The 13984-nt window shown below is 38.7% G+C and overlaps 1 protein-coding gene across 2 annotated transcripts in view; it reads right to left on the bottom strand.

The window, feature by feature from the left end:
• Positions 1–5390, bottom strand: part of LOC108273823 (disintegrin and metalloproteinase domain-containing protein 12) — a 104970-nt gene extending 99580 nt beyond the window's left edge. Inside the window, exon 1 of one of the 2 annotated variants that reach the window (XR_001814380.3) lies at positions 5045–5390. Coding sequence is in view for 1 of the 2 variants with exons in the window: in XM_017483396.3 (XP_017338885.1) it covers positions 5045–5132 (88 nt within the window). In the remaining variant the exon portion in view is untranslated. The remainder of the gene's footprint in view (positions 1–5044) is intronic. The other variant, XM_017483396.3, reaches the window with a different exon arrangement.
• Positions 5391–13984: the final 8594 nt, after the last annotated feature.

Genomic DNA, 13984 nt, shown 5'->3' with positions numbered 1-13984 from the left:
TACCGTACAGTATCATGGGTATTGTGAGAACTTTTGTAATGCTTACTGACTCCATGGTGATGGACAAAAATCTAATTTGTCCTGTTAAATGTGGTAAATAATTATATTTTCTTCCAATTAAAAATCATTGCATAATAAGCATAATGAAGCATAAGTGTGCATATTGGACTCCTTGGGTGTATTTCTTTCAATCATGGCTTTATTACTATCTTTATTGCTCAGAACTATGAATATCACCAGATATTGTCATGGGAAAAAAACACAATCTGCTGCTGCAAAAAAAAAAGTGTAATGATAAAAGTAAATCTGGGAGCTGCTTTTCCAAGACTGAGAAACCTGCTGATTGCAAATGGAAGGCGGTTTGAGCGTGGACAAATCAGCAATTTATTTGGCATGTCGATATTTGTCATATTTATAGCAAACCTTGTCGGAAGTGGTATAAAACAAACAGTGCTTATGAATTAGTCACCCAAAAGTCTAATAAAGTACGAACCAGCTGCCTAAAGTAAGGTATAATCTTCCAAAAATTCTTCCTAGGCATTCTGAACTATTCTTGCCTCAACAAATCAGTTATTTGGCCAATTACACTGAGATGAGCTGCCTAGCTAGTCCACCAGCCAATTCTTGGAGGCGGGGCTTCATTACATGGGCCTGAATAGGGGAGGAGTCTAAGGACAAATCAAATCACCAGTGTCAGGTAAATTGTACCTAATGCACTCTCAGTGAATGTCTTGTTGAAAATATTGATGAAACCATATTTAAATTTTTAAATGACTTTTTAGTGCTACAGATTTGGGGTAGCAGATATTTTTTAATTCATTAATTAATCTTAACTGCTTTATCCGGGTCAGGGTCGCTGTGGATTCGGAGCCTACCCTTGGAACACCAGACCTGAGATGGGAATACACCCTGGATTGAACACCAGTCTATCGGTCCAATCCATTGATTCATATGCTCTTTACACCTTGGTGCAATTCAGCATATTCAATCCACCAACTGCCATGTTTTTAGGAGTTGGGAGAAAACCTTAGGACCTGGAAGAATCCCCACGGACACAGGGAGAACACGCAAACCTCCATAGATGGCAACTTTAAAGTAACATGTAACATGAAAATGATTATATATTTGATGTATTAGAACTACTTAGCCTAAGCGTTCTTGGTTATTGGTTATGTCATCCTTGGTTATACATGGTTATTTCAATGGCGACCATTCGACATCCATTCCCTGTATCATGCCTCTACAAAATATATATAGTTCATTAATTGTTTTTCTGGCTCCCTTGATATAATTGAATGTGTACCTCATGCACCTTGTCACCGGCCTATAGGTCAATGTTCCACATAAAACTCACAAATTCCAGACAGCGGGTTGTATCTGTATGGTATTCATATGTGGCTAATTTACCACCTCCCCCTGCGTTTATGTTAGACTCTACCGTGTCTTTACAACACGGTCTCATCCTGTTCCAATTTAACCTCCTGAAACACAGAGAGGCACCTGCTCTTATGAGGAACCTCCAGGCCAAAATAGATTAATTATCCCTTTATTAGCCCTAAACAACCTGAGTAAGGTCAGCACTTCCTGCCATTCCTGTGCCCTGCTTCTCACCAAGTGCCATTGTTGTCTTTCCCACATGAGTTTCGTTCCCACACGAGGTGGGTTTTCAGCATGACGCAAGACACATGGGTTCACTTGCAAATGCACCCCAGATACACTAATGAGTGCTTATAGTGTGTATGTGAGAAAGAGAACAACAAGAGATCAGGCATAAAGACCAGGGGAAAAAATAAGAGAGAGCGAGACAACAAAGGAGTCCCAAAGTGAGTTCACACACACGGGGAGGGGGGGACTTCTCCTCAGGCCAGTTGTTTCTGCTTTCACACATCATCACAACATGCCTACATTTACCACACTCAATCATTTTCATGCATTCTCCCACATCTTTTCCACTTCTGCTTCCTAATCACGATCAGCTTGTCCACTTGCCATCATGTGCTACATTTTCATTCAGCCTAATAATCCCATAACACTCCAATTTATATGTTTTAATTGGATTAAAATTGAACGCTTTATGTACACTGCTAGAAACTGGCATGACAATTAATTTATTTTTTTTGTGGCGCTGCAGGAATCCTTAAAGATTCTGGGTAAAGCTCTAAAGCGAAATGAAGGCCAGACAGAGAAGTAGGAGAGGGATAAGACAAAAAGACTGAAAGACAGCCAACATGTGATATTGATGAAGATGGAAAAGAAAGACAGGGAGGATATTCTGAATGTAACACATTGAAGATTTGCGTACATATTGACGTATGAGGAATAGCAGGAGATTTCTTCTCATGCCAGTCTTTAGTGCAGTAATTTAGCCATCTAGTATATTTGCAAGCATCCAAAGACCAATTAGGAAGCCATTTATTTTTCTAAAAATTGCATACAACTAAACTGAAATCGAGTAAATTGATTGAGGCTAATCCAAATGAATGAGGCGGATAATTCATTAATAATCTGAAAGAATATTTGGGACGTGCATCTGAGTACTTTCACAATCAGAATTTTTGCACTGAACATGGCACCAGAAAAACACCTAATCTTGTGAGGAAAGAAAAATCGGACAAACTTAAACTTACTGTTCAGATGAACCTTTCAAAGCAATAATAATGTGGGATGTAGGATCTTTTTCTTTTTTTTTACGATTTCCATTTGAAGGATGTTGTGAACAGACTGACTGTCAAGGCACAATGTGCGAACATGCTGAAGAAATATTAAACTATAGCAGGACTCGCAAGCTTCTACATAAAGTAACACTGATACTCGTTTGTCTCGCATGTCCAGGGTTGGGGATTCGATTCCTGCCTCTGCTCTGTGTATGATTAGTTTGCATGTTCTCCCCGTGCTGCGGGGGTTTTCTCCAGGTACTCCGGTTTCCTCGCCCAGTCCAAAGACATGCGTTGTAGGCTCATTTGCATTTCTAAATTGTCTGTAGTGTGTGAATGGGTGTGTGAATATCTGTGTGCGACTGTGCCCTGTGATGGGTTGGAACCCTGTCCAGGGTATCCCCCACCTTGTGACCTGAGTCCCTTGAGATAAGCAGTACAGAAAATGGATGGATGGATGGATGCAATTTCAGCAGGTGACTGACTTTAGGATAAAAAGTATCTGCAATAGGAGTTTCATACTGATGAAAATCTCAAAACATAAATCTTTAACTAAAGAGACATGTAACTGAATATGTCCAAGGCATTCAAACATTTTCTTATGACTTCATTCACATCTTATAGCTTTGTTGTATCATTTTTCTCTTACTCTACAAATCCACTTGCATGAAAAAGTTAACAACATTAGGATTAAAGATGGTCTATTCATAGGAAACTGAATGTGAAACTGAAAATTGTCCTAGCATGTTCGAACTGTATAAATTTCTCCCACAAAAAGAGAGCCATAAAACTGTCAACAACATTTCACTTCACCTCCTTTACCTCACTGGTTAATAGAGTGCACTTCTAGCTGATCGAGCATCCACGTCAGCAGGCGAGTTGATGAATCTATCATGGCTGTCACTGCTGTCTGTAATCATACTCGTTAGTGTCGTCCTCCCCATAGCCTCCCATAATTACCATGGCCAGATATGGTAGGTCGCATGGATTTTAATTTCACCGGAGAAATGTCAACACTGATAATGCATTCGGCGTACCTTCATAATGTGTTCGATTTGAGCAATTAATTTTCCTCCACACGTGGTCAACCTGCAACGTGAACTTTGAGACAACAACAAAGCGCAATTATTTCATCCAGATATAAACATCCATCACAAAGAAGGAGTGGGAGCAATCTAATCACAGTGTTTGCTTTCACTTCAAGTGCTTAACCAATCAGCTACAGCACCGAGAGCAATCAAAGCAGGCAAAAGAGCAACACACACACACACACACACACACACACACACCCAAATCAACAAACTGCTGTAGTGGCTAACACTCCATTGCTCCAGAGCAGAGCAGTATATAATGGAGACACAGTTGGAGATGCATCCCAAATTCCAAACATGCACAAGCAACTGTTTGAGAAACTTCATCTTAATACACAACTGCTTGTAGTTAGTGCCATTTCAAATCCTTAAATACTTGTAAGAAGTGAAGGCACCATGTATAAATCAAAACCCTGTTATAACAAGCTTTGGTGTGAACAGAAGTACAGCAGTAGTCTTAATGAAGGCAGAATGAACTTGAAAAAAATGGTAACGTTATGAACACCTACAGTGCTGAAGCTACTACTATACAGAATGAACTCATGAAGTGTTGGCACAAGTATGTTCGATTGTAAATAAACCAAAATCAATCTGATAACTGCAAAAATAATAATAATGGTAAAACTATGTACAGCATATTTGAATGTGAAGAAATAGTCTGATAACTGCAAAACTCTGATCATGTACTTAAGTAATCTGATAATGGCAAAACTACAAGTACTGTTTGCTTGAATGCAAAGAAATAATCTAAGTGCAGATTTGGATAATAATTCACCTAGCATGTTGGGATGTACTTAAGTAATCTCATAAAACTGTCTTGTATTCACTGTAATAATCATAAACTGTAAATAAACTCAGTGTCATACTAGGACAGGCAGTGAAATGTTGCATTAATTTAATAACTGAGTATGTGTAAAACAAGATATATTGAAATAGTTATAGTCCACCCAATACACTTGAGATTATAATCTGATAACGGATCTACACTAGATGTAATAAATGCAACCATCTATTAAATGCTGAGTAACTGCCACAGTGTTGAAAGAACACATGCATTGTTTATCTAACTTTTTTTTAATGTGTTGCACTAAAGCTTATAGTGTTGCACTAACAAAACAACAAAAAAGGTGTCAAATAAACAATTAAGTATAGATATCTATTCAACACAGCAACACTAGGTGTTAGTTTAGCGCTGGATGTAAAGCGCGCGCGCTGTGGGCGAGAAAAGATCTCAGAGACAGAGGTCTGTTATGCAAACTCGTTCTCGTGCACTTATCTCTGTGTATAAGTGAGTCTTACCTTCATTAAACAGACTGTCACCAGAGCAGACCGCGAGCATCATCACGACGCGGAGAGCCGAGAGCGCGAGCTCAACTCCGGATGCCATGCTGCCGGTGAGAGGCTGATCTGACCCGGACCGAAGCGGGCTGACCAGGGCCAGATCGGACTGATATCACGGCACCATCACATACAGAGCAACAGCTGATGTGCTGAACTTCAGGAACATCTGATCCGACACTACTGGAGACCGCGCACTCCTCCAAGGCTCAATGCTGAGCTTCAGAGCGCGTGCGCACTGCCAATCAACACTTCTGCACACACAGAGCAGCAAACGCGCCGCTGGATGTCACCAACGCGCGCGTGCACACACACACACACACACACACACACAACTCACCCTAGTGTGTGTGTGTGTGTGTGTCACTGAGACAGCATGGTTCTACCCGCCTGGTCCTAGCGCCGCACCGAAGCGCATTAACATTACAATGCACACACTTCATTCAGTTCCAGTCAGAAAGCAGCAATCTCACACTTTCGAGATAAAAGCTGCAGTCTGAAGATGCTTATCCTGGCCAGATTTGACTAGCATTGCATGTATCATTCATGCATGTGTGTATGCAATCATATCATGTTGTTCATACTATTAGAATTGTTATGAAAGTTTCAACATGCTCTCACACTTTTTACAACAAAAAAACAAAACAAAACAAAACAAAAAAAAAACACCTAAATTTGTTGCAAAAAGTTATAAAGGTTCAATTTAAAGCTAGGGGTTGGGGTTACTAGAACTTGAACCATATGAATAATATGAAGATATTATATGAACAGATGACAATCATCACACAGGACATCTGACTGAGACTAGATTTTTGCATTGTGACTGATTCTATGGGGTGTGAAAGGGAGATTTTTACTTTCATGCAAACACAAGCAGGCAGATATGAAGCAAGAACGCATTCATTAATGTGAACATGTTACACCATGCATTCATAGCGTTCATTATTTATTCTTAACCTGCCATGGCCCAGGGTTCGAATCCGGGTCAGGGAACCAGCCAGTGCACTCTCAGTGCTGATCCTAAGCCTGGAAAATCAGGAGGGTTTTGTCAGGAAAGGCATTTGGCGTAAAACTTGTGCCAGAATCAAAATCTGCTGACGGGTGATCCGCTGTGGTGACTCTTAAATGGGAGCAGCCAAAGGGGAGGAGGGACGACTGGTCCTGGTAAAGGTGGGTTAAATTAGGCTTATGTTTTATTATTATTTTGGGAAGTAAATTTGTTAGACTATATTACATAAACAAAAACAAAAGCTATTTATTTTTTTAATGTCATGCACATCTGAAGTTGAGATTGATTATTAACTTGAGTGATGTGGCTGAGGCTGAGGAACTGTCAGAGCCAGAACTGACACATCATGCTGAAAGTGCTGGCATATTTACCTCAGGGTTTTACCATATTTACCACTGTTTATTGCAGTGGTATGGATTATATACAATACCTCACCAATAACATGAACATGTTGTTTCTGTTATGGAACTATGTTAATACAGTCTCATTTTTAGTATATATCCAGTCATGCAACTTCCGAATATTTTATTTAAAGCATCCATCCATCCATCCAGCCAGCCAGCCATCTTCTATACCGCTTATCCTTTTCAGGGTCACGGGGAAACCTGGAGCCTATCCCAGGGACAAGGCGGGGTACACCCTGGACAGGGTGCCAATCCATCACAGTGCACAATCACTTACACATTCACACACCCATTCATACACTACGGACACTTTGGAAATGCCAATCAGCCTACCATGCATGTCTTTGGACTGGAGGAGGAAACCGGAGTACCCGGAGGAAACCCCCGCATTACGGTGAGAACATGCAAACTCCACACACACAGGGCAGTGGAGAGAATCGAACCCCCAACCCTGGAGGTGTGAGGCGAACGTGCTAACCGCTAAGCCTATAGCAAGTTATATAAGTTGTTCAAAAATTTAAAATTGTACTAATTTTTTATTTGATCAATTTTGAAATGTTCCACAAACACGGTACACAAAACTGTTTCTCTCAATGAGAAAAGTTTACAATCAAGTGCAAGTTCATTTCATGCAAGTTAGTTTTGTCTTTTATCTAGATAATAGTGATATTTGTGTTTGTACAGTGCCATACCTAGTTAAGGCATCTAACTTGCGATAGCTTTATATATAATGTTCGGAAAGTTGCATGACTGGATATATATACTAAAAATGAGACGGTATTAACACAGCTCCATAACAAAAACAACATTTTCATGTTATTGGTGAGTTATTGTTATCATTTAAGAATAAGTGAATGTATTCAAATCTATTCTGTTCATACTTGCTTCAATTTTGGTGCCTGAGAGAGACAAGATGGGATTTAGGGCTTAACTGCATGTGTATTAGGAATGTGGAGATTTATACAAACACATCAGTGACATGACATTCAAACGAACATTTCGGAGTAAAATAATCCCTGGTGAGTTAGATGATAACAATCAGTCTGTCTATTATTAGTTTCTGTACAGAAAAACTGTTAGAGAATATTGGGTTGCTGCATATTATTGGTGTTATATTATTAAAGCGATATTGCTGTCTTGTCTGGTGCCCTGTAGAAGGATATCAAAGGTAATTTTAGGCACATTGCATTCCTGCATTTTACAAATAAGTATCCCTGTTTAATAACACAGTTAAACACGTGTAATGTCTATCAGGAAAAGCTATTGATATAACTTTAATCGTGAGCATATTAGAGATGCAGTAGTTGTTGTTTGGCCTCGTTTTTTAATATTAGTTTTTTCTCCTCATGCACATTTTGTAGTCTCAGAAAGGGCCTGAATTTAGAACTGCTTTGTGATGAATATTAGCAGGCAAATGCACTTTACAGTAAATGACCCTTCATTATGCCAACTATTGATTTGTCTTCTCTGTCTCAGTAATAGACTGTGGTTGATAATCAGGTTTAAAAGCTAAAGGAACGGTTCAGGAAAATTAAATTTGGAAGAATTGTGCTCTCAGATGCAGTCAATCAGCCCAGGCTTGGTTTATGTCCAAAATGAGATTCTTAAATTTTGCACTGGGGTCTAGTGTACACTGCATCATGCAGAATACATGCAGGAAACAGTAAAGCATTAAATAATTATTCATGTAATCTTAGAACATTAGATCATTGTGAACATCAGTTTTGAGTGATTCATGGTGTTCTTCATGTAGTTTTAAAAATTGTTCATTGTACTGTATGTGTGGAAATGATACAATGATGTAAATGATGCAATTTGTCTAAATAAATGTTTTTGTACAGTATGAAGAACCAGGAGAACAGGCAGGAAAGTTAATCGAACACCGATAGAACGTGTGAAACAATGACCTGAGCTCGGGATCGATCAAAGGACCATCTGATTCAAAGGAGGAAAATTGTTTATTTGATTAATCTAAAATATTTTTTTATGAACCATTATTAATAGATTTATATACAAATATATATTTACACATGCCTATTTCTTATCACTGCCATGTACTGTAGTTTTTTTGTGCTTTTCTTTGAAGCAGGACTGTTTTTAAAAATAAAATGGAATAAGCCTTGTGTTTAAATCAGCGCTATGAATTAGGCATGATCCATGTCTCAAAACATTTCTTATTAGGGCTTTGTGCATCTTCCCCTGTCTTCAGAACTGATTTGAGCACTCTGAGACAGACAGGTCTGCATCATGTGTGTGTGTGTGTGTGTGTGTGTGTGTGTGTGTGTGTGTGTGTGTGTGTGTGTGTGTAATTATAGACCAAATCTGAAAGTCTCTAATCCAGATCCAGTAAAGACTATACACTGTATATTCCACTATGCAGAGATTTCACATTTACAGCTTTAAACACCTCAGTGCTGGAGCTTCATGCACTTTGCTCTTTATTAGTACTATGTCTAGAGAAGCTATTTGATGATGTAGACCCTGTCACATGGCATGCAGCGATGAATGGTTGTCAGATGTGGATTTGCCGTGCTGCATTTGCTGTGCATCGACCCTGCTCGCTACGCCACATGGGTAGTAAAGCAGACAGATGTCTGCGATGGCACTGCATATTATTCAGAAGCCATATCGTGCACACACTCTCACACACACATTCACACATTTGACACCTACAGAACTCCACATTATCCGAAGTGGCAGCCCGGCACAAAGAAATGTGCAAACAAAGAAGTACAGTGTCTCTAAACATGAGAAAAAATAAAAACAACAGAGGGCCCTTTTTATGTAGGAGTGAAGGTGAGAATTATAAAAGCTTTTGCATGCCATTTCATGCAAAAAGACAAAAAAAAAAAAAAGACTAACCCCAGCAGAAGTATTCAGAGATTATACTTAAACTAAAAAGCAGCTGGGTATTTTCCCAAATTAAGGCTACTAATAGCAAGCTTTTAAAGATGGGTTTCTGTGCAAAGTGCAGATGGATGATGAACACTCTAACGCATCAGTATTGCATTCAACTCCTAAAATAAATAAATAAATAAATAAATAAATAAATAAAACACCAGCATCTTGTTCGTTCATACAGCGTTGGAAAGTTGATTTTGACTTTCATCCTGCCCAAGTTTGGGGTTTAGAGTTATGGAAAACCTTGGCATGTACTTGCCGTCTTGCTGAGATGCTACATACATCATGTAACACATATCGTATATGCATGTCTTTAAATTATCCATCCTGGGTTTGACATAGTTTTCAAATTGCACGCACATCCTCAGCAATCATATGCTGAACACATGTACTTTGATCAAATCCAAAGGGAAATAGTTCAAAAGATATACCGTACACATGATTGTATATCATAAGGTCAAATGAATAAGATGTTCATCCGGTGTATCTTATTTCTTATCTTTCATAGCAGTCTCGTTAATAAAGTTTATACTGAGCAGATATGGAAAGACTGAACTAGAACACAGATGGCACATTTGGCACAGCACAGATATTAACCTGAAACCAGAACTATACGTACCCTGGTTGAGTATTGTCGAGTGTCCGTTTCCGATTACGTAACAGTACCCGTGAAAGCACAAGGAGTTGTCTAGAGGTTGTGAGGTTGTTATGTCATTTCCCAGTGAACACAATGCAACCAGCAAAAGTGGAGGTCTGAGTAATCAGATGGCCAAGTGGAACTTTCTGGATTTTCCATAGAACTCGATATTAATGTTCTCAGACACTGCTGAATGTTGCTGTGCCACACAACCTGACCCAAAAGCTTCTCAAGTTCATGCACGTGGCAATTCTTGCGCTCTAATAACAGACTGCACTTTTCTATCTGTCTCTATGGGTGGATGTGGACACTAATGTATTAGGAGTTATTTACATGTTACAGTCTTTAAAAAAAATAAGATGTTAAACAAGAGTTCTTCGTGGGTTCTCTGGAAAATGAAGGGTTCTATTTGGGAAAACTGTCACATGTCTAACCTTTACATTCTCTGACAAGAAGGACAACCAAATAACACTTTAGGGAATAGCCGTTAGAATATCCAAGGCAGCATAAAACAAATCAATGCAAATACAAAACATAACTAAAAGAAACTGACAAAAACCAGCAGAAAAAAAGGAACACTATAGAGTATTAAGTTAAACTACCTAGCTGAAATATCCAGCTTGGTCTGATCAGCAACCAGCCTCCAAAACAAAGGCCAAGCTGGTCAAGCTGGCAGATCGTCATATCCAGCTGGGAAGTTATTGTCCAGCTTTCTTATTATTGGTCTAAACTGGTCAATACATGTTTGAGAAAATCTAACTACTTTACTGTTGTGTGTGTGTGTGTGGGGGGGGGGGGGGGGGGGGGTTGTCTTATGTTGTTGCACTGATAGTGGTAATTCAAAAAGTTCCATTTTTTGCCTTTGCCCTTCAGACAGCAGGCAGGCTGTCTGAAGGGCAAAGGCAAAACAAATGGAGAACATTAACTCCATAGTTAATTTCTACTACTGAAGCACCCTAGAGGGCACATTTTTTTCTCATGCCTAGAGGGCACAACATCTCATTTTCTAGCATACATTAGGTAAGTCTGTAGGGAGGCCTGTACAACACTGCATCTCATTTTCTCAATTGAAACCTGGGCACCCATTAGAACATTACCTTGGGAAGTACACAGGAGAACCCTATAAGACCTTATGTATTTTTTAGTGGAATGGCATCCTAGATGGCACTTCATCACATTTTCTCCACTGTACGGGCAACCTAGAAGACGCTTTATCATGTTTTGTCTACCATAGGGGCACCATAGAGATCATTTATCATGTTATATCTATTGTAGAGGCACCCTAGAGAGCACTTTTAGAGTATTTTTTTAAACCCCAACGATCTGCCCCTCAACACCTCCAAACCTGCCATTGGTTGTTTGACCAGTGTTTTGCCAGTTGGTAGCTGTTTGGACCAAGCCGGATATTTCAGCATGGATTTATATCTTTAAACTAAAACCAAGAAACTAGTGAATGTAAAACAAACAAGATTGGATTAATAAAAGATCCTGAACATAACTAGGCCTCAAAAAATAGATTGATAGGGACAGACACAACCACTAATAGAGCGCCATTATATCGAGAAGCATTGAGATGCAAAGCTAGACTGCCAGGAATGGTCTAAACACCAGAACATAGTAGATGCATGGTAGGGCTTCACAAGAAAAAAGTCTGGCAATTGTCGATTTTACTAGGTGCAGACAGGACGCAGGTGTTGCTATTGGTACTCCAAAAGAAGGGTAACTAATTCACCATTTGTTCTCAGCTACAGTATTACAAAATGTACCACCTAGCACTTTAACAAACCATTCTGACATCCAAAATGTTCATTCAGTTCTAACACATACAAAAAAAAAACCCTTTACTGTCTGCAGTGTTTCTCCTTCGGCAAGAACATTCGAAACATACCAGCATGTTTAACTCTTTTTACGCCTCTTTGTTTACGGAGAATTGTATCCTGGCAGTTGTCTACAGTGGTTTAATATATATTTAAAAAAAAGTTGGAGTTTTTGTTGTTTTTGTTGTTTTGTTTAGTTTAGTGCTGTTTGTTTGATCTCTGTACCAATGTTATTGTGAGAGGCGTGAATTGTTTACGTAGCAGGTGGTTCACACCCCTCCCCTTTCCCATCACACTCTCACCAGCAGCTAAACACAAAGTCACCATACTCAACGCGCAGAAACCCAACAGTGTCCAGATTAATCTTATACTATAACAGACCTGCAGTGATAAAATAATTCATTTGTTCATACTGATTGAAAATGTCAGATAAGACCATTTCCGTCCTGCCAGCAGAAAGGAACTCCAGTGTACTGTGAGAAAGGGTTCAGTGCTTCTCAAAGCCCCTTATACACACCGCTGTCTGAGAAATCCTTCTGAGTTTAATAAGCGAAATTAACATCCTGGTACATTTCTCCTTCCAGCAATATTTCTCATATGGAAAACCTAAACATCCAGCATAAATACCGTCTATAATATATATTGTTCTTTTGTTGTGTACTTTCAAGGCTCAGTCACTTCGGATACAAAATCAGTGTAAAATCTGAAACCCAACACTTTATTGTAAGAATAAGGCATGTGTTGTGTGTAGACACTAAGCCTCTGAAATTAGTTGGTCCAAAAGGCAGTGGTCTGTTCTAAGACCTGTGGTTTTTAAAAGAAAACGAAAAACAAAAGAAGAACATATTTTTTAAATCTTGTTTTGCCTATGTAGCGTTTGTGACACAACCACTGAAATTCCTGTTTACATGAAGAAAAAAAAAGGATCTTAGGAAGGAAAGAAAGTTTGTATAAATTCTTCCATCAAGCAACAGCCTCTTGAATCAGTATATTTACCACAGTAAACAAAACCTATTTTGTCAGATGGGGCTGCGTTGCATATTCACTAAATATAAGTGTCAAAGCTTGTAATATTAAGCAGAGAACATGGTGACACATGGTGCCCTGGGTTATTCATCCCTCATTTCTCATCTACCATATCTACCACATCTACCACAGACAATAGCCTCTTTATTCATTGGTACTTCCGATACCACATTAAGGAGTCATTTCTATTCAGACAGCTCCAATTCTGTCTGGACATCTAGAGAAAGAGAACGAGAGCAAGAGAAAGCAGATAACTAAAAGTTATGCAACATGCCCTCATTCATTGAAGGCAAAACTTATTGTCTTAGATATTTTGCATGTTCTTTTTTACAAATAGTGATATTAACCTGAACTATTTAAGCTCACTATTTATAGAACATTAGCAGAAAAAGGAGAAAGGACAAAAAAAAAGTCTCTTCTGCCATTCGAGATCATGAGACTAAAACTAATTACTGGAACCTTCTGGCATCTTCGTATAATGTGCCATGTGATCACGTTTGAAAACACAGAGGCCTTTTGCCCTCAAGGGGAATCCCGTCCGCATTCTTACACACTTACCACGTTTGCTGGCTCAAGACGTCAGCAACGGCCGTCAGTCCATTTCAGTTTGACTCTGAGTTTGAAATTAAGCTTGATAGCGAATAGGTACTCTAACACAAAACCCTTCATTTGGTGTACTGAGTCCACAGCATATGTATATATTGTCTCAAACTGTGCATTTCATAGTACCTCCGCCATCCACCCTAATATCTATCTATCGTGCATATATCTTGCATATATTGTATATCTTGTTTATTTATTTTGTTTATTTATCTTATTTATTTATCTGTGTATTATCTGTTTATTCTTCTTGTGTATTGAATGTATATGTTTGCACGGAACAAAAAGGAGTGGCTCTTAATTTCATTGTACATGTGTATAGTGACAATAAAAGGCATTCATTCATTCATTTAATCACATTCAGTCAATGCACTAGATTATACACAGATAAGGTCAATTGGTCATTTAACATTTAGGAGCAATTAAATATTAAATCATTATAATATCATGACTGCACCAGGAAAAAAAAAAAAAGCAAAAATAAAAAAATAAAAAAAACATAAAAGC

This window comes from Ictalurus punctatus, chromosome 13, assembly GCF_001660625.3.
Source record: "Ictalurus punctatus breed USDA103 chromosome 13, Coco_2.0, whole genome shotgun sequence".
NCBI lineage: Eukaryota > Metazoa > Chordata > Actinopteri > Siluriformes > Ictaluridae > Ictalurus > Ictalurus punctatus.
This window is presented reverse-complemented; position numbering and strand designations above follow the sequence as displayed.